Genomic DNA, 26,065 nt, shown 5'->3' with positions numbered 1-26,065 from the left:
TATTATTATTATTTTGAGATTGAGTTTCACTCTGTCGCCCAAGCTGGAGTGCAGTGGCGCGATCTCGGCTCACTGCAACCTCCGCCTCCCGGGTTCAAGGAATTCTCCTGCCTCAGCCTCCTGAGTAACTGGGACTAGCCACTACACCCGGCTAATTTTTGTATTTTAGTAAAGAAGGGGTTTCACCACGTTGGCCAGGCTGATCTCGAACTCATGACCTCAGGTGATCCGCCCACCTCAGCCTCCCAAAGTGCTGGGATTACAGGCGTGAGCCACCGCGCCTGGCCTATTATTATTATTATTGTCGTTTTTACAGAGGAGAAAGCAGGAGCACCAAGAGGTAGGATAATTTGCTGGAAGACACGCATAGCTTAGAAAGGGAAGCCGGGAGATAAGGGGACCAGCTCTCTAGAGCATTGCTCAGCCAAAATACTTGGCCAAGATCACATCTCTGATACCAGGAATGAGATAACCTTTAAGTGTTTACCATGTACCAGGCACTAAGCTCAGTGATTTCTAAGGACATCATGTAATCCTCACAGCAACCATAGGTGGGTCTGCTGTCATCCTTATTCTAGAGAAGTTGAAACGGAGGCTCAGATAGAACAAGTACCTAGCTCAAATATTACTAGAGAAATGGGAAAGTGCAGATTCAAACCCAGGTCTTCCGACTGCAAGTCCCTAGTCCCCAGCCCCAGCTCCACTATATCAGCTTCTGCTAGGAAGAAAGCCGCTAACTGTGAACTTTCGTCGCCGGGGTTTCGAGCCCAGGACACACCTGTACAGACCCCCGTTAGCCCCGCCCCTTTCCCGAGGAGACGTCCCCTCCACCAATCAGCGGCGCCGTGGGCGGGCCGCGGGCGCGCACGCTCTGGGCCCGCAGTTGAAGTGGCGAGAGCGCTCAGATACGCGACGCGTAGCAGGCGGGGACCGAGGGGGTGCCTCAGTGTCCTTCCCCTCCCCTTGCCTGGCCTCGCCGTCCTCTCTCCGCAGCCGGACCGGAACTATGTGATCCCGGAAGTTCCGGGGCCTTTGCTGTGTGGGATAAACAGTAATGGCGGAGGCTGCAGCTCCCGGAACAACAGCCACAACATCAGGAGCAGGAGCGGCAGCGGCGGCGGCGGCAGCAGCCTCCCCCACCCCGATCCCCACAGTCACCGCCCCGTCCCTGGGGGCGGGCGGAGGGGGCGGCGGCAGCGACGGCAGCGGCGGCGGCTGGACTAAACAGGTCACCTGCAGGTAGGACGTTGCACGGCGGAGCGCCGGGCGCGGGGAGGGGGCCGCGGGTCAAGCCTGCGGCGCGGGAGGGAGGAGGGCGGCCGGCCTGCGGCTAGAGGCGCCGGAGGGCGGGGACCGGCGTTGTCGACCTGCAGCCCTCGCGGCCCCCGCTGCCGCTGCCGCCGCCGCCGCCGCCGCGTTCCCCCAGTTACTGCGTCAACCCCCGCTGGGCCGCGGAGCCCTCAGCGCTGTCCGCGGAGGCCTGGCGCTGCGCGATTGCTGCGGAGCCGCGGGGCTGCACCGCCGCTTACCCTTCCCTGAGCGCTGCCTGAGCTGGCTGCGAGCGCATCGGGGAGAGGTGGGCTGGCTCCTCCCCTGCCGCTGGAAGGATGCCCCCGCCGCTGCCTCCGGCTCCCGGGGCTCGGGAAGATGGTCACTTCAGGCCGGTCTCCCGGCGATCCTTTCCGGGCCTAGACACCCCGCCGAGGGCCCCAGCGAGCTTGCCTGGCTCCCAGCCCTCTCCTCTCTCCGTGCCATCCGTTTGTAACGTCTTTTCACGTCCCTCCGTCCCTCCGCCCCCCATCCTCCGCCCAACTGTGAGAAGAAGCTTTTGTATTTCGTCTTTGTATGTTTGTCGAGGTTGGCGGTGCTGAGCTTTGTCTTAGAAGCAGGCGTTCAGGGGCCGGGGTCGTCTTCTCCACCCGCGGTTTTTTTGAGCTGCAGATTATTACCCTCCCCCAGCTCTGTGTTCCTCTTTTGAAATTTACGCATCTTCCGAAGGGAGTGAAAGGGCTCTTCGCTCCCGGAAGAGAGAGAGGTTTGGTTTTGGTTTGATATACGAGACGAAAATATTAGAAAAATTAAGGGATGGCGGTTGTGTGGATGTGTATGTTTGTAAAAAACTACCTAGCTCTACGCAGAAGAGGGCATTTAATTGTACGTTTTTTATATTCCGGTTTTTAAATAGTGATCAGTAGCGACTGTAAGCTTTTCTTTTTCTATCAGTTGAATAAATCAACTGAAATGCCGGTTTTCACCTGGGTGGTATAATTTATATGCAAGTATGTAAAAATGATTCCTAATTAGAACTTGTAGTATTAAGGGTGAAATTTGAAACCTTTTCAGTCTTTGATGTGATACATTTATCCTGGCGACCTTCGAAGGTCTCTCAGCCTTTGATATGATACATTTAAGGTGTGAAGGATAAGCTTAGTTATTTTACATAATGGGATGTAGAAAGCATAAACGCAATTTCAGGTCACTTGTCTTATTCATCGGTGGATTGTAAAACTGGAATATTGCCAGGAATGATTTTAAAGTTTCTACTCATGGAGCAAATTATTTGAATATCTGTTTCCCTTTTACAATGCTACAGTTGATCTATATGTGCTAGTTACATCTTTTAAAAATTGAAACCGGCCTGTCGGGGTGGCTAGGCCGGCGTGGTGGCTCACGCCTGTAATCTCAGCATTTTGGGAGGCTGAGGCTGGCGGATCGCCTGAGGTCAGGAGTTCGAGACCAGCCCGGCCAACATGGTGAAACCCTGTCTCTACTAAGAATACAAAAATTAGGCCGGGCACGGTGGCTCACACCTGTAATCCCAGCACTTTGGGAGGCCAAGGCAGGTGGATCACGAGGTCAGGAGCTCAAGACCAGCCTGGCCAAGATGGCGAAACTCCCTCTCTACTAAAAATACAAAAAACATTAGCCGGGCGTGGTGGCAGGCGCCTGTAATCTCAGCTACTCAGGAGGCAGAGGCAGGGAGTTGCTTGAACCCAGGAGGCAGAGGTTGCGGTGAGCCGATATCACACCACTTCACTCCAGCCTGGGCGAAAGTGAAACTCTGTCAGAAGAAAAAAAAAAAGAAAGACAAGAAAGAGCTTAGATATACTAGTTTTGGGGTTTTTTTTGTATAGCTTTTGCTTGAGACAGTTTTTTGTTGTTGTGCAGATTCCTTGATAGGTCTGGGGTTTTAGTGTTTGACATTGTTTTCGGTCGTTCTAGGTACCAACATGATCTCTTACTTAAAACTATTTTCTCCTTTAGATAGAGGAATGTTAACTATCATCTTTTTTTTTTTTTTTTTTTTTTTTTTTGAGACAGAGTTTCCCTCGTTTCCCAGGTTGGAGTGCAATGGTGTGATCTCTACTCACCACAACCCCCGCCTCCCAGGTTTAATTGATTCTCCTGCCTCAGTCTCTGGCATTACAGATGCCTTAGTAGCTGAGATTACAGGCATGCACCACCATGCTCACCTGGCTAATTTTGTATTTTTAGTAGAGACGGGCTTTCTCCATGTTGGTCAGGCTGGTCTTGAACCCCCGACCTCAGGTGATCTGCCGGCCTCGGCCTCGGCCTCCCAAAGTGCTGGGATTAGAGGCGTGAGCCACCGCACCCGGTCTGTGATCTTTATCATACACTTTGAGCTCTCTGAGAAGAGTAGGGCCCTATTTTATCTGCAGGGCTTTCCTTCCTCAGTTCCTGACATAGAGCAGATACTCAGTAAATGCTTGAGTGATGTTGATAAAGTCATATACCTAGAATTACTCACTTTAACAGAAACTGTTAAGATTCCTCTGCTTTCATTTAAAAAAAAAAAACTTGTAAATTACCAAAGTAACAGAACACATGTGTATCTTCCTTTTTTTTTTGAGTTAGAGTGTCGCTCTGTCGCCCAGGCTGGAGTGCAGTGGTGAGATCTCAGCTCACTGCAACCTCCGCCTCCCGGGTTCAAGCGATTCTCCTGCCTCAGCCTCCTGAGTAGGTGGGATTACGCCTGGCCACATCTATATTTTTCTGGAACTACCTTATTCAATCATTCAGTAAGTAAACATTGCACGCCAGCAATGGGAGACACAATATTAGGTGTTCAAGAGAGTGCAGATGTATATACTGTATTATAAATAAACATTTTCAATATGTTTGCTAGGTAAACATCCCCTAAAGAATCAGGTAGAGGTGTGTTTTAGTGTTTGTGCTGATTTCTCCCTATAGCACATCACTCCTGTGTCTAGGAATTTGACTAAAGCTATTTTCTTCACGTAGTAAGAAGTTTTGACTAGAATGTTTTTAATTGCTCGGAATCACCTGTATTTTCTTACTGGTTACATTTTTTCTAATGTTTCTCCTGGGGTTTTCATTGTGTTTTATTTCTACCACTTAAGTAAAACCGAAGAATACCTTTCCTCAGAAATTGTGTTATGCTGCCACCACCAGGCTGTTTTTCATATCTTTTATTAGAGGAATACTAAGAAACAGAAATGCTCATTGCATCTGCTACCTTGAGTTACCTTGAGTGTGTGAGGTTAGAACAGTTAATACTTAAAGAGAAGTTGTAATTTGAATTTAGACTCCTCTTTATTAGAGTGCTTCTATAATGGTAGAAAGTGTTCTGGTAGTTGAAATAATACACAAAAAACAAGCACTTAATTTTTGATTTTTAAAAAAACTCTTTTCTTGATTTTTATTTGTATTTATTTTTATTTTTTGAGATAGGGTCTCGCTGTGTACCCTAGGCTGGAATGCAGTGGCAGCGTCTTGGCTCATTGCAGCCTCCACCTCCCAGGCTCAAGCAATCCTCCTGCTTGAACCTCCCCAGTAGCTGGAATTACAGACACGTGCCACCACCCCAGGCTAATTTTTTTTTGCATTTTTGGTAGAGACAGGGTTTCATTCATGTTGCCTAGGCTGGTCTTGAACTCCTAAGCTCAAGTGTTTCTCCTGCCTCAGCCTCCTAAAGTGCTGGGATTACAGGTGTGAGCCACCATGCTTGGCCTTGAAAGTTGTGTGTGTTTTTGTTTTTTTTTTTTGTTTTTTTTTTTTTTGAGACAGAGTCTCTCTATGTCGCCCAAGCTAGAGTGCAATGGCACGATCTCGGCTCACTACAACCTCTGCCTCCTGGGTTCAAGCAATTCTGATGCCTCAGCCTCCCAAGGAGCTGGGATTACAGGCGCGTGCCATCACACCTGGCTAATTATTTGTATGTTTAGTAGAGATGGGGTTTCACCATGTTGCCCAGGCTGGTCTTGAACTCCTGACCTCAGGTGATCCACCTACCTCCCAAAGTCCTGGGATTACAGGCATGAGCTCCCATACCTGGCCTCAAAAGTTTTTAAAAATGTGGTTAACGTAACTTAAAAATCAGCTGGGTGTGGTGGCTCACGCCTATAATTCTAGCACTTCGGGAAGCCAAGGCAGGTGGATCGCTTGAGGTCAGGAGTTCGAGACCAGCCTGGCCAACATGACGAAACCCCCTTCTCTACTAAAAATACAAAAATTAGCTGGGCGTGGTGGCGGGCACCTGTAATCCCAGCCACTCTGGAGGCTGAGGTGGGAGAATCGCTTGATCCCAGGAGGCAGAGGTTGCAGTGAGCCAAGATAGCGCCACTGCACTCCAGCCTGGGTGACAGAGTGAGACTTCATCTCAAAAAAAAAAAAAAAGAAGGAAATCCTTCTAGAAATCCTTTATCTGAGTGCTGTGATGTCCATAGTGAAGTTTATTACTTGGAAACTTACATAGTGGTTGTGAGAGGAAATAAGTAATACATATTTAGATGGTATTAAAAAGGTTATGCAACTGGGAAAGAAAAATTAATTTGCTATCGGTACCATGATTAACCATCACGTCTAGCTGTCTTCTACAGCCTTTTATTTTATTTTTTTTTGAGACAGCGTCTCAGTGGCGTGATCCTGGTTCACTGCAACCTCTGGGCCCCCCCACCCACTGCGAGTTCAAGCAATTCTGCCTCAGCCTCCCGAGTAGCTGGGACTACAGGTGTGTGCCACTATGCCTGGCCAATTTTTTGTTTTGTTTTGTTTTTTTGTATTTTTAGTAGAGGCAGGGTTTCGCCGTGTTAGCCAGGATGATCTCGATCTCCTAACCTCGTGATCCACCTGCCTCAGCCTCCCAAAGTGCTGGGATTATAGGCGTGAGCCACTGCGCCCGGCCTAATTTTTTTATTTTTAGTAGATAGGGGGTTTCACCATGTTGGCCAGGCTGGTTTTGAACACCTGACCTCAGATGATCCACCTGCCTCCGCCTCCCAAAGTGCTGGGATTGTAGGTGTGAACCACCGGGCCCACCCTGCGGCCTTTTATTCTTTCTTTCTTTCTTTTTTTTTGAGACGGAGTTTCGCTGTTGTTGCCTGGGCTAGAGTGCAGTGATACAATCTTGACTCGGTGCAATCGCTGTCTCCTGGGTTCCAGCGATTTTCCTTTCTCAGCCTCTGGAGTAGCTGGGATTACAGGCATGTACCACCACAGTCGGCTAATTTTGTATTTTTAGTAGGTACGGCTTTCACCATGTTGGTCAGGCTGGTCTCGAACTCCCAACCTCAGGTGATCCACCCACCTTGGCCTCCCAAAGTGCTGGGATTACAGGTGTAAGCCACCGCACCCGGCCTTCTACCTCTTTCTAACAAGTATATATTATGTGCACAGATAGTTGGAGATAAAAAGGGAAATAAACCAGTCTTTACCCATCAGGAATTTATAATCTAGTTTGTTAAACACTATACTCATTAAGAGTTAAATATCAAAGTAAGAAATGTCACTGCAGATGAATTGATTAAATGCCTTATCTATTCTATAATTTATAGAAATTCCTAAAGAGGTTGTTAAGATGCCTAGAAGATACTCTGAGGGTTCTGTTTGGTTCTCTTGTTACCCTTACAGGGTAACTTGGCAGTTTCTTGTTCTCTATGTTGGGAGCCACTATTAGGTTTCTAAGAGGCACACCAGTAGGGGGATTCTAGTAAATTTTGTCTTTATTACTGCACAGTGTCTCATGGAGACAGATTCTGCACAGTAGAAGGAACTTTAGAAATAATATATGGCCCAAGTTTTCACCGAAGGCAAACTCAACTTGGGTAGTGACATTAAGGTGAATCTGGATGATTTTTTTTTTTTTTTTTTTTTTTGGTGGTATCATTTAAAAACAAGACATATACTTATATTCATTGGTTTTTGTTTGGAGGAGAAATTCTTTGACGTAGACTATCTCTTTTTTTCTTTTTCTTTTTCTTCTTTTTTTTTTTTTTTTTGAGATGGAGTCTCTCTGTCGTCCAGGCTGGAGTGCAGTGGCTCAGTGGTGCGATCTCGGCTCACTGCAATCCCTGCCTCCAGGGTTCAAGCAATTCCCCTGCCTCAGCCTCCTGAGTAGTTGGGATTACAGGTGCCTGCCACCACGCCAGGCTAATTTTTTGTACTTTTAATAGAGATGGGGTTTCACAATATTAGCCAGGATGGTTTTGATCTCCTGACCTTGTGATCCATCCGCCTCGGGCCTCCCAAAGTGCTGGGATTACAGGCGTGAGCCACCACGCCCGGCCCTTTTTTTTCTTTTTGGTATGTAAGTTACACTGTTTTCATAATCTAAGGCTTATTATTATTATTATATTTTTTTGAGACAGAGTTGTAGTCGTACTCCCATCACCGAGGCTGGAGTGTCAAAATAGTTCGTTGTAACAATGCAAAAACAAGGGCCAGGCGCAGTGGCTCACGCTTGTAATCTCAGCACCTTGGGAGGCCGAGGTGGGTGGATCACAAGGTCAGGAGATGGAGACCATCCTGGCTAACATGGTGAAGCCCCATCTCTACTAAAAATACAAAAAATAAGCTGGGCATGGTGGCGGCGCCTGTAGTCCCAGCTACAATGCAAAAACGGACTAATACACTTGCTTTACTCCTGTTTTCTTATCACCTTCTTTTTTTTTTTTTTTTTAAATGGAGTCTTGCTCTGTCTCCCAGGCTGGAGTCCAATGGCGCGATCTCGGCTCACTGAAACCTCAGCCTCCCAGGTGTAAGCAATTCTCCTGCCTCAGCCTCCCGAGTAGCTGGGATTAACACGTGTGCCACCACACCAGCCAATTTTTGTATTTTTAGTAGACACGGGGTTTCACCATGTTGCCCAGGCTGGTCTTGAACCTCTGGTCTCGAACCCCTGACCTCAGATGAGCCACTCACCTCAACCTCCCAAAGATACTGGGATTACAGGCATGAGCCACCGTGCCCGGCCCTTTCTTTGTGTTTATTTCGTATGTTTATGCATTTGCTGGTTGAATACATTAGTCATGAATACTAATTGGTTTTAATATTTTCAAGGATTGGTTTTAATCTAGTTTTGTGGTCCTTTGTCTCACAGGTATTTTATGCATGGGGTTTGTAAGGAAGGAGACAACTGTCGCTACTCGCATGACCTCTCTGACAGTCCGTATAGTGTAGTGTGCAAGTATTTTCAGCGAGGGTACTGTATTTATGGAGACCGCTGCAGGTAAGAATTTGTTTATAAATTTGTTCAGGGGTGGGTTGGAGGAAAAATGTAAAAGACATACTTCTGATAGCTTTATATGTCACTGATTAAAAATAATACTTCGAAAATGACTCTTGGCTGGGCAGTGGCTCATGCCTATAATCCCAGCACTTTGGGAGGCTGAGGTAGGAGGATTGCTTGAGCTTGGAAGTTTGAGACCAGCCTGGGTAACCTAGTGAGACCTCATGTCTACAAAATACAGAAAAATTAGCTGGGCATGGTGGTGTGCATCTGTAATCCCAGCTACTTCGGAGGCTGAAGCAGGAGAATAGCGTGAACCCGGGAGGTGGAGGTTGCACTGAGCCAAGAGCCTGCCACTGCACTCCAGCCTGGGCAACAGAGCGAGACTCCACCTTAAAAAAAAATTGGGTAGGGCTTTTCTATCTTCCTAGTTCAGAAATGACTAGGTGTGTTATCTATGGATGTTAAACAAGTAACCCTCAAATTTATTATTTATTTATTTTTTTGAGACAGGGTCTTACTGTGTTGCCCAGGCTGGAGTGCAGTGGTGTGGTCACTTCTCACTGTAGCCTCAACTTACCAGGCTGAAATGATCCTCTCACCTCAGCCTCCCAAGTAGCTGGGACCACAGGGATGCACCACCTCATTTATTTAGTTTTTTGTAGAGATGGGGGTCTTAATATGTTGCATAGGCTGGTCTCAGATTACTGGGTTCAAGCAATTTTCCTGCCTTGGCCTCCGAAAAGTGTTGGGATTACAGGCATGAGCCACAGAACCTGGCTCATCCCCAAATTTAGTAGGTTGAAACAGTGAACATTTATTATCTCAGTTTCTGGGGTTCCGGCTTCTGTGAGTGCCTTAGCTGGATGGTTCTAGCTCAGAGACTCTTATGAGATGGCAGTCAAAATTTTAGCAAGTCATCTGAAGACTTGATGGGGACTCCAGGATTTTTTTTTTGTGTGTGAGATGGAATCTCGTCCCTCTGTCACCCAGGCTGGAGTGCAGTGGCAAGATCTCAGCTCACTGCAACCTCTGCCTCCCAGATTCAAGCAATTCTCCTGCCTCAGTTTCCTGAGTAGATGAGATTACATCTGCGTGCCACTATGCCTGGCTAATTTTTTATATTTTTTGGTAGAGACAGGGTTTCATCATGTTGGCCAGGCTAGTCTCGAACTCCTGACCTCAAGTGATCTGCCCATCTCGGCCTCCCAAAGTGCTGGGATTACAGGTGTGAGCCACAGTGCCCAGCCAGGATTGTTTTTTGTTTGTTTGTTTGGGTTTTTTTGTTTGTTTTGTTTAAGATAGAGTCTTGCTCTTGTCGCCCAGGCTGGAGTGCAATGGCGCGATTTCAGCTCACTGCAACCTCTGCCTCCTGAGTTCAAGTGATTCTCCTGCCTCGTCTTCCGGAATAGCTGGGATTACAGGTGCCCGCCACCACGCCTAGCTAATTTTTGTATTTTTAGTAGAGACGGAGTTTCACCATATTGGCCAGGCTGGTCTCGAACTCCTGACCTCAGGTGATCCACGTGGTTCGGCTTCCCAAAGTGCTAGAATTACAGCCGTGAGCCATGGTTCCTGGCCCAGTATTGTTTTTAAGAGGTCTTACTCTCATGACTGTTGGCAGGAGACTTTAGTTTCTGACCACGTGGCCTTTTCTTTTTTTTTTTTTTTTTTTTTTTTCCGAGACGGAGTTTTGCTCGTCACCCAGGCTGGAGTGCAATGGCATGATCTCAGCTCACTGCAACCTCTGCCTCCTGCGTTCAAGAGATTCTCCTGCCTCGGCCTCCAGAGTAGCTAGGATTACAAGCATGCACCACCACACCGGGCTAATTTTTTTTTTTTTTTTTTTGAGACAGAGCCTAGCTCTATTGCCAGGCTGGAGTTGAGTGGCGCGCAGCCTCAGCTCACTGCAGCCTCCGCCTCCCAGGTTCAAGCGATTCTCCTGCCTCAGCCTCCTGAGTAGCTGGGATTACAGGCATGCACCGCCACGCCCAGCTAATTTTTGTATTTTTAGTGGAGATGGGGTTTCACCTTGTTGAAAGGATGGTCTCGATCTCCTGACCAGCCCACACCAGCCTCCCAAAGTGCTGGGATTATAGGCATGAGCCACTGCGCCCGGCCTACACCCCACTAACTTTTGTATTTTTAGTAGAGATGGGGTTTCACCATGTTGGCCAGGCTGGTCTCAAACTCCTGAGCTCAGGCAGTCCACCTGCCTTTGCCTCCCAAAGTGCTGGGATTACAGGCATGAGCCACCCCGCCTGGCCCACATGGGCCTTTTCATAGGGATGCTTTAGTGTCCTTGCAGCTTGGCAGCTAGCTTTCCCCAGAGCAAACAATTTAACAGAGGAGGCAAGGAAAAGCCACAATGCCTTTTATGACCTAGTGTCAGAAGTCATGTACTGTTATTTCCACTGATTCTGGACTAAGTTACTAAGTCCAGCCCACACGCAAAGGGAGAGGATTGGGCTTTTGGATGTACTTTAAACCACTACCCTCGGTAAGACTTTTGACAGTGTCATAGTCAATTTTTTTTTTTTTTTTTTTTTGAGAGGGAGTCTCACTGTCACCCAGGCTGGAGTGCAGTGGTGCGATCTCAGCTCACTGCAAGCTCCGCCTCCCAGGTTCACGCTATTCTCTTGCCTCAGCCTCCTGAGTAGCTGGGACTACAGGCGCCCGCCACCTCGCCCTGCTAATTTTTTGTATTTTTAGTATAGACGGGGTTTCACTGTGTTAGCCAGGGTGGTCTCGATCTTCTGAGCCCATGATCTGCCCACCTCGGCCTCCCAAAGGGCATCAGCCACTGTGCCTGGCCTCATAGTCAATTTTAATGTCATTATCAGAAAATGTAGTGTGAGCTACTGGGTTCAAATAGAGTTCAGAACCTGACATTATTGATGGGGTGGGATATTAATGTTAAGTCATCCCACATCTGTTTATTAGAGAGTCCAGTAAGGATGGGGGGAAAGAAGATCTTTTTCAAATGACTGTGTAGAAGTTCAGAAGTTGATCTCATGGAAACTATGTTGTTATTCATTTTGCTCTCTGCTAATTTGTCATTGCAGTATTGCTGAAAAAGGGGGAAAATGACACAATGACATTATTCTCAAACTCTCCACCAGACGTGTCTTTTTTTTTTTTTTGGTGAGACAGAGTCTCAGTCTGTCGCCAGGCTGGAGTGCTGTGGCATGATCTCAACTCACTGCAACCTCCAACTCCCTGGTTCAAGCAATTGTCCTGCCTCAACCTCCCAAGTAGTTAGGATTACAGGCATGTGCCACCACGCCCAGCTAATTTTTGCATTTTTAGTAGAGATGGGGTTTCACCATGTTGGCCAGGCTGGTCTCAAACTCCTGACCTCAGGTGATCCACCCGCCTCAGCCTCCCAAAGTGCTGGGATTAACAGGCGTGAGCCACCGCACCTGGCCTCTCCGCCAGGCATGTCTTTTGCAGTCCTAATATAAAAGGCAGAAAAAGTCGTGAGAACTTCATGCTACAGTGATGAATGGACAAATCTTTGTAGTGGTATAGTCTCTGCAGGTATTGAGGCTAATTGTAAGGGAGTTGTGTTCCTTGAACTGGGTTCTAGTCTTTTGAGAGTTACTGCCAACTGTGACTGGGGCAGGAGGAGTTGAATATTGATGAGAGTGAAGAATCCAATCTCCCAAGCAGAGGGATGAGAATAGACTGTGAGATAGAATCAGAAAGCTATAGATAATTAGCAGTTGGTCCTTATTTCAGAAGAAGTGCTCATCTGAATGGATCGTGTAGATGGAGTGAATGAAAAAAATGAAGATTAAATTGAAGAAATCTGTGCTAAGCCTCTGCTTTTTTTTTTTTTTTTTTTTTTTTGTTGAGACAGTTTCGCTCTTGTTGCCCAGGCTGGAGTGCAATGGCATGATCTCAGCTCACCGCAACCTCCACCTCCCGGGTTCAAGCGATTCTCCTGCCTCAGCCTCCCAAGTAGCTGGGATTATAGGCATGTGCCACCACGCCAGGCTAATTTTGTATTTTTAGTAGAGGCGGGTTTTCTCCATGTTGGTCAGGCTGGTCTTGAACTCCTGGCCTCAGGTGATCCGCCCGCCTCAGCGTCCCAGAGTGCTGGGATTACAGGCGTGAGCCACGGCCCCCTGCCTGGGCTCTGCGTATTAACTAGCTTATTTTTCAGGCAACTCTGCCCGCCCCAAATAGTTTGAGACTAGAGGAAGTTAGGTAGGTTCCCTATTTTGATGAGCCTCTGACGTTGAGGCAGATGCAAATGGCTCAAAGTTGAAAGGGACTGGGCATGGTGGCTCACACCTGTCATCCCCGCACTTTGGGAGGCAGAGGCGGGCAGATCACTTGAGGTCAGGATTTCAAGACCAGCCTGGCCAACATGGTTAAACCCCGTCTCTACTGAAAATACAAAAATTAGCTGGGCATGGTGGCACGTGTCAGTAATCCCAGCTACTTGGGAGGCTGAGGTGGGAGAATCACTTGAACCCAGGAAGGTGGAGTTTGCAGTGAACCTTGATCGTGCCACTGCACTCCAGCCTGGGCAAAGAGTGAGACTTCGTCTTAAAAGAAAGTGGGGGAGGGGACGGCTGGGCATGGTGGCTCATGCCTGTAATCCCAGCACTTTGGGAGGCTGAGACAGGAGGATCACCTGAGGTCGGAAGTTTGAGACCAGCCTGACTTGTGGAAAACCCCGTCTCTACCAGAAATACAAAATTACCCAAGCATGGTGGCGCATGCCTGTAATCCCAGCTACTCCGGAAGCTGAGGCAGGAGAATCACTTGAACCCGGGAGGTGGATGTTGCAGTGAGCCAAGATCGTGCCATTGCAGTCCAGCCTGGGCAGCAAGAGCGAAACTCTGTCTCAAAAAAAAAAAAAAAAAAAAAAAGTTGAAAGTAACCTTAATTGGTTTTTTGTTTGTTTCTTTCTTTGTTTTGAGATCTGGTCTTGCCCAGGTTAGAGTGCAGTGGTGTGAACACGCCTCTCTGCAACCACCACCTCTGGCTAAGTTTTTATTTTGTTTGTAGAGACAGGGTCTCCCTGTCTCACCCAGGTTGGTCTCAAACTCCCAGCCTCAACTGATGCTCCCACCTTTGCCTCCCAATATGCTGGGATCCTACTGGGTGTGATCCTATAGGTGTGAGCCTACTGGGCCTGGCCTCTTAATTTTCTTTTTAATAAGGATGTAGCTGCCTCTTTTCTAGAACTCTTTAGAGGATGAGCCAGAATTGATCTGGGTTTAGATCTCTTAGCATAAAGTGAAAGGAAGTAGAGAAACTATAGTAGTCTACTTGAAAGTTTGGTGATAATTGTTGAGTACAGGCTGATATAGGTGATTATTAAAAGGTTGATTGTGGACTAGCTAAAGAAGGAATCTTAAAGAGAGGCTTGCTCTATGACTGCTTGTTTTTAATCTAGGAACTTCAACCTACTTCTTACACTTTTTTTTTTTTTTTTTTGAGGTGGAGTCTCGCTCTGTCACCAGGCTGGAGTGCAGTGGCATGATCTCGGCTCACTGCAACGTCCACCTCCTGGGTTCAAGCGATTCCGGTGCCTCAGCCTCCTGAGTAGCTGGGATGACAGGCGCGCACCACCACGCCCAGCTAATTTTTTTGTATTTTAGTAAAGACGGGGTTTCACCGTGTTGGCCAGGATGGTCTCGATCTTCTGACCTCATGATCCTCCCACCTCGGCCTCCCAAAGGGCTGGGATTACAGGCATGAGCCACCATGCCCGGCCACCTACCTCTTACTCTTAGTGTTGGGATCCCTCTTCACAGAGGGAGTAGATCATTGATAATGAAGGATAGCATCACAGCCCCAACAGTTGAGAGGATTTTTTGCATCAATGTTTCGTAATGGTGGTGCTGTTGTTTAGTGAGGCCAGTTCTTTGTTGCTCAGGACTGTTTTGCATATTGCAGATATCTAGTATTTTCCCAAAATGCCATTAGAACTCTAGTTCTAATAGATATCTAATAGATAATAGTTCTAATAGATAGCTAATAGATATGTAATAGATATCTAGTATTTTCTCAAAATGCCATTAGTCTTTGTTTCTGGACACCCTCTGGAGAAAGGGGCAATATTGGCTTGGTTGACTTCTTTCTTTTTTTTTAGACGGAGTCGTGCTCTGTCGCCCAGACTAGAGTGCAGTGGTGCAATGTCACAACCTCCACCTCCCACCTCAGCCTCCCGAGTAGGTGGGATTGCAGGCATGTGCCACCACGTCTGGCTAAATTTTGCATTTTTAGTAGAGACGGGGTTTCACTATGTTGGCCAGGCTGGTCTCGAACTCCTGCCCTCAAGTAATCCGCCTGCCTTGGCCTCCCTAAGTGCTGGGGGTTACAGGTGTGAACTATCGTGCCTGGCCTGGCTTGGTTGACTTCTTGTTTGGAGTTTTGACTTTTGGACCAACTGAAGAATCCGATACTTTAAAATACTAAAGGCCACAGAAGCAATGGGGTGGGAGTTGTAAACCAACCAGGGAAAGGGTTGTCTTCTCTTACAGAGACAGAAAAATTGATTAAACTTCCTTAGACATTTGTACTAGGCTGGGCGGGGCAGATCGCTTGAGCCCGGGAGACTAACTTAGGCAACATGGCAAAACCACGTACCTACAAAATAAAAATTAGCTGGGTGTGGTGGTGTGTACCTGTAGTCCCAGCTACTGGGGAGGCTGAGGTGGGAAGATCACCTGAGCCCAGGGAGGTTAAGGGTGCAGTGAATTGTGATTGTGCCACTGCACTCCAGTCTGGGAGACAGTGAGACCCTGTCTCAAAGAAAACAAAAGATATAAAGCGTGTAAAAATAACTAATTTTTTTTAAAATTATCTTTTAAACCAGGGAGTTTTTGTTTGTTTGTTTGTTTGTTTTTTTGAGACTGAGTTTCACTCTTGTTGCCCAGGCCAGAGTGCAATGGCGCAATCTTGGCTCACTGCAACCTCCGCCTTCCAGGTTCAAGCGATTCTCCTGCCTCAGCCTCCCGAGTAGCTGAGATTACAGGCATGCACCACCATGCCCGGCTAGTTTTTTCGCATTTTTAGTAGACACGGGGTTTCTCCATGTTGATCAGGCTGGTCTCGAACTCCTGACCTCAGGTGATCGCCCGCCTCGGCCTCCCAAAGTGCTGGGATTACAGGTGTGAGCCACTGTGCCTGGCTTGTTTTGTTTTTTAAGGGACAGGATAGTCTTGCTCTGTCATCCAGGCTGGAGTGCAGTGGTGTGATCATGGCTCACTGTAGCCTCAAATTCCTGGGCTCAAGTAATCCTCCCACCTCAGCCTCCCAACTAGCTGGGATTATAGGCTGGAGCCATGAAGCTTGGCTCCAAGGGAGTTACTTAATCTGAAATGTAAGGCTTTGGGCCTGGGCGCGGTGGCTCACGCCTGTAATCCCAACACTTTGGGAGGCTGAGGCCAGTGAATTGCTTGAGGTTAGGAGTTCAAAGACTAGCCTGGCCAACATGCTGAAACCCCGTCTCTACTAAAAATACAAAAATCAGCTGGGCTTGGTGGTGCCGCACCTGCAATCCCAGCTACTTGGGAGGCTGAGGCAGGAGAATCACTTGAAGCCGGTGAGCTGAGATCGCACCACTGCACTCTAGCCAGGTGACAGGGTGAGACTGTCTCAAAAAACAAAACAAAGATAAAATGAAAAGTAAAGCTTTAGGCTGGATTTCTAAGGATACTTGCTGCTCTAACATTTCAGAATACTGCCATCCAATAGAACTTCGTGCAGTACTGGAAATGTTCTTTATGTTGCTTTCTAACAGTAGCTTCTAGCTCCATGTAGCTTTTGAACACTTGCATATATAGCTAGAGGAAGGACTGAAGAACTGACTTTAAAATTTTATTTAAGTCTGGAGAGCTAGATGTGGGCAGTGGTTGGCTGTACTGTATAGAGCAGCTTTAGAGTCCCATTAGACCTAGAACCATCACTTAGTAGGACAGTGAGGTCATCTCTAAAATGATAGAATACTTCCCCACAGTTCATGAGTGAAAGTGAAAGAGCATATTCATGATAGTTTCTTCCCCTTATCCTTCAGCTTATAGGATTCCACTCTACAGAACAATGCATTGGGTTTTTGTAGATGATAGCAGGCTACTCAGCTTACTTTTGCTGCAAGGTGAGGTAGTTTACCTAAGGCTTAAGAGGAGGAATATGAATTTCTTTGGAGATGCGGTTTCACCATGTTGGCCAGGCTGGTTTTGAACTCCTGACCTCAAGTGATCCACCCGCCTTGGCCTCCCAGAGTGCTGGGATTACAGGCATGAGCCACCGCGCATAGCCTTTATTGGTTCTGAGATGGAGTCTAGCTCTGTCACCTAGAGTGGAGTGCAGTGGTGCGTTCTTGGCTCACTGCAACATCCGCCTCCCGGGTTCAAGTGATTCTTGTGCCTCAGCCTCCCAAGTAGGTGGGATTACAGGCGCACACCACCACACCCGGCTAATTTTTTTGTATTTTTTAGTAGAGACGGGGTTTCACCGTGTTAGCCAGGATGGTCTCGATCTCCTGACCTCGTGATTCACCCGCCTCGACCTCCCAAAGTGCTGGGATTACAGGTGTGAGCCACTGCGCCCTGCCCAATTTTTTAATTTTTAGTAGAGATGGAGTTTTGCCATGTTGCCCAGGCTTGTCTCTAACCCCTGAGCTCAGGCAATCCACCCACCCCAGCCTCCCAGAGTGCTAGAATATGAATGTTTGAGGTAATAATACAATGATTAAAGACCAGCTCAGTAAAATGTTTGCCATAAGCTGGAGTAGAGCCTTTAGTTAGATTTTACTTTATTTTTGGGTATAAACATAGGCACCTGTAACACAGATGACCCAAGGTTAGTAATGTTTCATTATAAGAACCACTTGATAACAAACTATAAATTATATAGCATGGTTACATTTACTACATACATAATTAATACATAGCGTCTGAATAAAACTCAGTGTGCCAGGCACGGTGGCTCATGCCTATCACTTTGGGAGGCTAAGGCAGGAGGCTTACTTGAGCCCAGGAGTTGGAGACCAGCCTGGACAACATAGGGAAACCTTGTCTCTACAAAAAAATAAAGTTAGCCAAGCATTGTGGCATACACCTGTCATCCCAGCTACTCAGGAGGCTTGAGGGATTGCTTGAGCCCAGGAGGTCGAGGCTGCAGTGAGCTGAGGTCACACTACTGCACTCCAGCCTAGGAGATAGAGTGAGTCTCTGAAAATCAGTCAGTTTCTTAGTGTAAAATGCTAAAAGAATTGTGATAATTTTCTTTTCTTTTCTTTGGAGATGGAGTTTTGCTCTTGTTGCCCAGGCTGGAGTGCAATGGCACCATCTTGGCTCGCTGCAACCTCCGCCTCCCGGATTCAAGTGATTCTCCTGCCTCAGCCTCCCGGAGTAGCTGGGATTACAAGCATGCGCCACCATGCCTGGCTAATTTTGTATTTTTTGTAGAGATGGGGTTTCTCCATGTTGGTCAGGCTGGTCTCGAACTCCCGACCTCAGGTGATCCACCAGCCTCGGCCTCCCAAAGTGCTGGGATTACAGGCCTCAGCCACCACGCCCAGCAAGAACTGTGAGAATTTTCTCAGGCAGAAAGATGCTGCTTGCTTTGCTTTGCTTTTTTTTTTGTTTTTTGAGACAGAGTCTCACTCTGTTGCCCAGGCTGTAATGCAGTGGCCTGATCTTGGCTCACTGCAACCTCCACCTCCCATGTTTAAACAATTGTCATGCCTCAGCCTCTCCTGAGTAGCTGGTATTACAGGTGTGCACCACCATGCCCGGATAATTTTTTATTTTTAGTAGAGACCAGGTTTCGCCAGGCTGGTCTTACACTCCTGGCCTTAAGTGATCTGGCCTCCTTGGACTTCCAAAGTGTTGGGATGACAGGTGTGAGCCACCACACCAGGCCAGAAAGATGGTTCTTGAAGGAAATAGATGTGTTTTCCCCATGTATTTGGAGATAGTGGTGGTTAATGTTTACAGATGAAAAGGAGAGAATGCATAGGGGGATAATTTGGAAGGGGAAATAGTGAATGGATGGATTTAGAAAAAGAATGTACATATTGTGTATTGTATAAATATTGTCTCTACCTTTTAATAGTGACAGCATTTTATTTGATGTGTTGGTAAAACGTTCCACATGTCTGCTTGTTGACTTTGTGTCAGCCTTGCTTTGAAATCAGTCAGTTTTGCCTGCAGGGTTTCTGGCAGAGTTACCATGGGAACTATAGACTGTCAACTATCTGAAACTCCTAATTAGAGTGGAATTTGAAGTAATAAGTGGTATATAGCCAGGGGTATGGGCCTACAGGCCAAATCTGGCCAAAGGCTGTTGTCATAAATCAAGTGTGATTGGCACAGTTATGCATTCATTTAAATAGTACCTACACCTGCTTTTGCACTGCAGTTTCAGAGTTGAATAGTTGTAGTTGTGATGTTGATTGTATGACCTACAAAGCCTAAAATATTCGTGTATTTGATGCTTTAAACTTTGGTGACCCCCAGTCTATTACCTTGCTACTCGAAAGTATGGTCTCTGGACCAGCAGTCACACATGGTATAACTAAACATGCAGAATCATAGGCTTCTCTCTGCACTCACAAATATAGGCACGTTGATGCTCAAAGAGAATCCAAGGAATGTATTAGGAATATATGGCCAGACATGGTGGCTCACACCTGTAACCCCAGCACATTGGGAGGCCGAGATGGGTGGCTCATCTGAGGTCAGGAGTTCGAGATCAGCCTGGCCAAACGGCATCTCCACTAAAGATACAAAAATTAGCCAGCCTTGGTGGCTGGCCCCTGTAGTCCCAGCTACTTGGGAGGCTGAGGCAGGAGAATCACATGAACCCAGGAGGCAGAGTTTGCAGTGAGCTGAGATCACGCCATTGCACTCCAGCCTGGACGACAGAGCAAGACTCCATCTCAAAAAAAAAAAAAAAAAAGAAAAAGGTATATATGAAGTTAGGCAGTGAGTACTTACTTTTTTTGTTTTTGTTTTTGTTTGTTTTTTGAGACGGAGTCTCACTCCGTCGCCCAGGCTAGAGTACAGTGGCATGATCTCGGCTCACCACAACCTCTGTCTCCTAGGTTCAAGTGATTCTCCTACCTCAGCCTCCCGAGTAGTTGGGATTACAGGTGCGCCACCATGCCCAGCTAATTTTTGCATTTTTAGTAGAGACGGGGTTTCACCACGTTGGCCAGGCTGGTCTTGAACTCCCAACCTCTCTGATGATCCACCCACCTCGGCTTCCCAAACCGCTGGGATTATAGGCGTGAGCCATCACGCCTGGCCGACTGCTTACTTTTGAATTTTTTCTTAGATATGAACATAGCAAGCCATTGAAACAGGAAGAAGCAAGTGTTACAGAGCTAACTACAAAGTCATCCCTTGCTGCTTCCTCAAGTCTGTCATCGATAGTTGGACCACTTGTTGAAATGAATACAGGCGAAGCTGAGTCAAGAAATTCAAACTTTGCAACTGTAGGAGCAGGTTCAGAGGACTGGGTGAATGCTATTGAGTTTGTTCCTGGGCAACCCTACTGTGGCCGTAGTAAGTATTCTGAAGAAGAAAATAAGAGTTAGAGGGCTGGATAGCAGTTCATCCATTTGCTTAGTTTTGACAACTTTCCCCTTTCTGCTTCTATTCCTTTTTTAGTTTAATCTTAGTACAGTACTTTAATTTGGATTACCTAAGATTTACAGATAGAGTGAAGGAAACTTTGAATCCCAGTGAAATGAATTCAGAATGTTTTGAAAAACTGAATCCTGTCTTTAATGAGTACTTTTTGAAATTAAATTTCAGTTACCCAAGGCATAGATAAAGAAGCAATGTTTTTGTTTTTTTGTTTTTTTGTTTTTTTTTACAAGTCTAATCTTGGAAATACCAGCGGTAAAAAAATTCCTTTCTTTCAAGTGAAGAAATTAGTTCAGTAGACTGTTTTGGTATTTCATTGCAGTTTTATTTTCATTTTTTGCAGTTAGATTCTCAGTTCTCTTATAGTTCATGCCTTATCCATTTGGACCTTTACCACCCTCTTACACATTTTCAGCTGCGCCTTCCTGCACTGAAGCACCCCCGCAGGGCTCAGTGACCAAGGAAGAATCAGAGAAAGAGCAAACCGCCGTGGAGACAAAGAAGCAGCTGTGCCCCTATGCTGCAGTGGGAGAGTGCCGATACGGGGAGAACTGTGTGTATCTCCACGGGGATTCTTGTGACATGTGTGGGCTGCAGGTCCTGCATCCGATGGATGCTGCCCAGAGATCACAGCATATCAAAGTAAGTCTTTAGGGAGATGTGTGTTTTATTAGATGTGAGAATCACTATTTGCCCTTTCACAGCATTGTGGGTTTATTTCAGAGAAACATTTGATGAATTGAATGGTTATCAGTGAGTAGGGAAGTTTTCCTTTCTTGGGCTTCTTGGATGCTTTATGAAGAAGTCATATTTCCAGTGAACAAAATTAACTGGGCATGGAGGCATGTGTCTGTAGTCCCAGCTACTTGTTAGGCTGAGGCAAGAGGATCGCTGGAGCCCAGGAGGTTGAGGCAAAAGAAAGAAAGAAGTCATACTTCCAGAACCTCAGACTATGGACTTCTAACATTTTTTTCTTCTTTTAAAAATAATGTTTCTAAGATTCACATTGAATATATTTAATCTTTTGAAAATGCACATTTCATTGGTTTTTAGTATATTTACAGAGATGTGCAACCATTACCATTTTACTAATTTTAGGATACTTTGATCATCATACACCCATTAGCAGTCACTCTTTATTCCACCCTTCCTCCAGCTCCTGGCAATAACGAATCTGCTTTGTCTCTGAATTGGCCTATTGTGGACATTTCATGTAAATGGAATCCTGTAATGTGGTCCTTTGTGACTGGCTTCTTTCACTTAACATAGTGCTTTCAAGGTTCTCTGTGTGGTTGTGTGTAGCAGTTCTTAGTTTTGATGGCTGAATTACTGTCTTTGTTGGCTAGACCACATTTGTTTTTCCATTCATGAGTTGATGGACACTTAGATCATTTTCAGTTTTTGGCTATTATGAATAAGGCTGCTAGGAACATTTGTATATATAGGTTTTTCTGTGAAGATATGTTTTCAGTTACCTAGGAGTGGAATTGCTGGGTTACATAGGAGCTCTATGCTTTACGTTTTGATGAACTGCCATACTTTTCCACAGTGGCTGCAGGATTTTACATTTCCAGCAGCAATGTATGGGAGCCAGGGTAGGTTCCAGAAGACATTGTATTATAAACTTTAACTTTATTGGAGCAAAGTTTGCTTCTAATCATTTCCATCTCTTTTAAATTTCCATCTTTTTAAATGTGATTGTAGGGGGTGAGGCATGTTATAAGGCAGACATAATTTGATCCCTATCTTCAGCGTACTTTTGTGATTTTAGGCAGGATAAATCTCTATACGTTATATCTATATATTGAGATAGTAGAACCTACCTCTGAATATATGTTTTTTCTTTTAAAGGTTTAGGAAAAGACATGTTTAGTGATGATGTGAGATTATGGATGACATTGCTTTTCTGCAGTGTTATTTTTTTTATTTTTATTTTTTTTTTTTGAGGCAGAGTCTTGCTTTGTCACCCAGGCTGGAGTGTAGCAGCGCAGTCTCGGCTCACTGCAGCCTCTGCCTCCCTGGTTCAAGCCATTCTGCCTCAGCCTACCGAATAGCTGGGACTACAGGCATGCACCACCACGCCTGGCTCATTTTTGTATTTTTAGTAGAGATGGGGTTTCGCCATGTTGACCAGGCTGGTCTCGAACTCCAGGCCTCATGTGATCCACCCAGCCTTGGCCTTCCAAAGTGCTGGGAGTTTTCTGCATTTTTATGTTTCCTATAATCATGTTTTTTATAAGTTAAAATATGATGTCCACACAAAAATTGGTACATGAATGTTCTTGGCACCATTATTTATAATAGCCCCAAAGTGGGCTAATCTAACCTAACCTAAGTGTGCATCAATCTGTCAAGCTGCGTAGTTGAAAAATCTCGATGAAGATGTTTTTCTTTAAAGGCATAAGAGAGTTACGTGCCTGTCACCCTTATTTTCTGACAGGTTTTAACTAGGGTCTTAACCTCATGTAGAAACCAGAAATAACAAACAGTATGGAAAACTGTCTTTAATGTAGTTGAGCTCCAGGTTTGGGGCAGAGAAAATTGGGTAATTTTTCAGTTCCCGAAGTTGAGTCCTCATAGTTTGATTTTCTAGTATTGTTAAGTACCACCACAAAACAAACAAACAAACAAAAAACACCGCACCTGTGTTTACTTGTCAGCAAAGCTAATTTTCGTGTCAGCTTGGGAGCATTGTTTTTTCAGTTGACTATTTGATTCTTTGACTGTGAATCATTAACTGTTGCTCAAGTTTTTCAGGATTCAATGACTCGATTCCACTTGTTCTCTCTCCACCTTCTCTAGTCGTGCATTGAGGCCCATGAGAAGGACATGGAGCTCTCATTTGCCGTGCAGCGCAGCAAGGACATGGTGTGTGGGATCTGCATGGAGGTGGTCTATGAGAAAGCCAACCCCAGTGAGCGCCGCTTCGGGATCCTCTCCAACTGCAACCACACCTACTGTCTCAAGTGCATTCGCAAGTGGAGGAGTGCTAAGCAATTTGAGAGCAAGATCATAAAGTGAGACTCCTCCCCAGTCTTCATTTGTGCTTTCTCTTTTGGGGAAGAATTTAGTAACTTGTGCCAACTTTCAACCAGATGGACCGCATTTAAATGCATGCATTTTATCTTGAAACTGGGATATTCTAATGGGGATTTCTTCTTTGTATTTCAGCTAGCTTCTAGGTTAGTTGGTCTATCTACTTTTATTTGAATGAGGAAACCCTGTGTATCAGTTAGAATCTTCGTGCTTTTTCTGAGGAGATTGTGTTTAATGGATTATTAGCCAGTTTAGGCTCAGTGAACAAACTGATCTAGCTCTGAATGTATGTTTCCTGACGTTTTACATTTCCACTTTCCTATTCCATTCATTAAGCTAGCCAATAATCCACCATCCTTTAAAGATTGTTCTCATAACTGAACAAAAACCACATAATCTAAACAGAGCAAAGCTACAAGAAATAAATTTATTTAAACGAAAGAAAAAGGAGTCTGTGTGAAATGTCTTTTTTTGCTTTTGTTTTTTACCTAAGTTATATTTTTCAAAAACAACAAAAAAAAAGAACTGGCTAGCCCTTGAGTTGGATTTATAAAGGAGGTTGTCTTGCTTGAAAGAAATGGTCAGTTGTGCGACAGTATGTGAAACCCTTTCAGGAAATGCCCATGTGCCTTTCAGTTAAGTCTTTAAGTCTGGAGGCGACACACCAGAGTGTGTCCTTGAAGAGTGGGCCTGTAAAAGGGGAATTTGCATTGCAGCCTGTTCATTGTTTCCCAGGTCCTGCCCAGAATGCCGGATCACATCTAACTTTGTCATTCCAAGTGAGTACTGGGTGGAGGAGAAAGAAGAGAAGCAGAAACTCATTCTGAAATACAAGGAGGCAATGAGGTATGAGCACTGCAGCCTTTTCTCAAGCGAAGAGCCCAACAAAGCTTGGGTTGACTTTGAAAAGAATGGTGCTGCATTATACACTCCTACCTCCTTCCTACCCTTCTTTGACTTCCCAGGACAGTTTATTTTGTCACCCTGATAACACCCAGTATATATCTTGCTATAACACAGTCCTTGGGGTCTGCACCAAGGGACTGTGTTATAAAGAGGTCTCTACTGTTGACAAGTACGGCCCCACGAGTGGGGTTCTACCTTATTCTGAATCCATGTCATAGCTGTCCTATGTTCTCGTGTGTTGGCTTTCTAGAAGATTTGCTCTCTCTGGCATCTGCTTGTACTAGAGCTATTAACCAGCATAGACTTGAACAGAGTTACCGGTTTCTGGTTGGTATTTCTTGCATTGGCACACACATGTTTATAAGAACACATCTTGGGGAGGGCTGTAAGCTGACATACTGGTTCTATCCCTACCTGTTTAACGAAACCCCGGATGATAGTCAAATACAGACCTGAAATCCACTGTGAATAAGGGTTGCGATATTTTCCTTTCCAGCAACAAGGCGTGCAGGTATTTTGATGAAGGACGTGGGAGCTGCCCATTTGGAGGGAACTGTTTTTACAAGCATGCGTACCCTGATGGCCGTAGAGAGGAGCCACAGAGACAGAAAGTGGGAACATCAAGCAGATACCGGGTAACTCTCACTGTTTTTTTAAAGGAGGGGAAATGCCAAGGTATCAGTTGAGTCCTGCACATATTGGGGTAGGGGAAGGAGAAGGTTAACGCTCAGGTCTGGGAGCGAAAGTGTAGAGTATTAAAGGAGGAAACAAACCTCAGAAAACTGGGAGGGATAGGAAAGGAAAAAAAAATGTGTGTTAAAGCTCTAGCCTAAACGATTTCCATCAAGTAACCAGAGGGGAGGAAGTGGTAAATGGAAACCCTAACTAAGAAGTCTGGTTCGTCATGCCCTCTGGTGTGCTGGACGTTTTGCCTTATAAACAACAGCATAGAAGATACTGCTCGACAGTGCCATCCCTATCATGGCCTTGTTTTTTACAGGCCCAACGAAGGAACCACTTCTGGGAACTCATTGAGGAAAGAGAGAACAGCAACCCCTTTGACAACGATGAAGAAGAGGTTGTCACCTTTGAGCTGGGCGAGATGTTGCTTATGCTTTTGGCTGCAGGTGGGGACGACGAACTAACAGACTCTGAAGATGAGTGGGACTTGTTTCATGATGAGCTGGAAGATTTTTATGACTTGGATCTATAGCAACCTTGCGTGGTGTGTGAACTGGTCTGCTGACCCCAGACAGCAGCTGTCCCCTGTGGTGGTGTGGCAGTGCCTGTGTTCTCTCCTAGGCAGGCCTCTCAACTCCAGGTGCTGTCTTAAGAATTTTTACCCAGGGCCTGTCTTCTCAACCCCTCACCTTTCCCTGAGGAGTGTGTTGTTTTCCCTGTTGAAAAAAGTTACAAAAATAAATCTTAAAGTTAGTTTTTTGTAACACGAATTTAACTGTCAGACAGTTAGTGTAGGTGTGTTGCGTCATCTGTTTTCAACCAGATTGCGTTTATGGACTTTTCACACACTCATTTTGAGGACCCCAGGTTCAAAAGTAAAAGCAGTGGCCCTGCTTTGGGGTCCAAGAATAGGAGTGATGGGTGAAGGGACCTAAGCTGGCCAATAGCCCTCTGCCTCAGACATGGGATGTGGATCCTTGAGGTTTCTGGTGAAATCTGCACATCTGTGATTTTATATCTGTTCCCTACCCTGTAATCCCTACCACGTGCACTTGTTCTGTGGTTTTGGTCTCTTGTTTAATTGCACACAAATAATACTACTGGGTAACCAGAATCAGGTGTGAATGTGTTGAGATTTTTACTGTTTCGCATGATAGGAAAATTGAGAAAGAATACATATAAAATATACAGAGGCATAACATCAATGCAGAGTTGGAAGTTGACTCCCAAGGGCTGACATGGTGTGTGTGAGTGTGGGTGTGTGATAAGCTTCTCATCCCTGCATAGATGCAGTATTCTTAGCCTTAGAAAAACCTGGTTTAGTGGTTTAAGC

At 45.8% G+C, this 26,065-nt stretch overlaps 1 protein-coding gene across 3 annotated transcripts; it reads left to right on the top strand.

Annotated features, from left to right (window-relative positions):
* Positions 1-841: 841 nt before the first annotated feature.
* On the top strand, positions 842-25,502 carry MKRN1 (makorin ring finger protein 1). Of its 3 annotated transcripts, none has more exons than XM_024249649.3 (8): positions 842-1,239; positions 8,360-8,488; positions 19,796-20,025; positions 20,525-20,751; positions 22,912-23,126; positions 23,881-23,991; positions 24,548-24,686; positions 25,052-25,502. In XM_024249649.3, exons 1-8 carry the CDS (start codon positions 1,055-1,057, stop codon positions 25,262-25,264), a joined length of 1,449 nt encoding a protein of 482 aa, XP_024105417.1. In that variant the 5' UTR covers positions 842-1,054; the 3' UTR covers positions 25,265-25,502. The 3 variants fall into 3 exon arrangements, with proteins under 3 accessions (XP_024105417.1, XP_024105418.1, XP_054415856.1); XM_024249650.3 differs by lacking the exon at positions 842-1,239 and adding an exon at positions 1,794-1,814; XM_054559881.1 differs by lacking the exon at positions 842-1,239 and adding an exon at positions 2,017-2,035.
* Positions 25,503-26,065: the final 563 nt, after the last annotated feature.

The sequence above is a fragment of the Pongo abelii genome, chromosome 6 (assembly GCF_028885655.2).
Source record: "Pongo abelii isolate AG06213 chromosome 6, NHGRI_mPonAbe1-v2.0_pri, whole genome shotgun sequence".
Lineage (NCBI taxonomy): Eukaryota > Metazoa > Chordata > Mammalia > Primates > Hominidae > Pongo > Pongo abelii.
The sequence above is the reverse complement of the archived record's forward strand: the minus strand, read 5'-3'. Positions and strand labels throughout refer to the sequence as shown.

Bases quoted from the DNA above. Each gene is read 5' to 3' on its own strand.
- MKRN1 (XM_024249649.3), top strand. From the start codon at position 1,055: ATGGCGGAGGCTGCAGCTCCCGGAACAACAGCCACAACATCAGGAGCA. The intron at 1,240-8,359 runs GTAGGACGTTGC...TTTGTCTCACAG, and splicing joins ACTAAACAGGTCACCTGCAG to GTATTTTATGCATGGGGTTT. The intron at 24,687-25,051 runs GTAACTCTCACT...TGTTTTTTACAG, and splicing joins GAACATCAAGCAGATACCGG to GCCCAACGAAGGAACCACTT.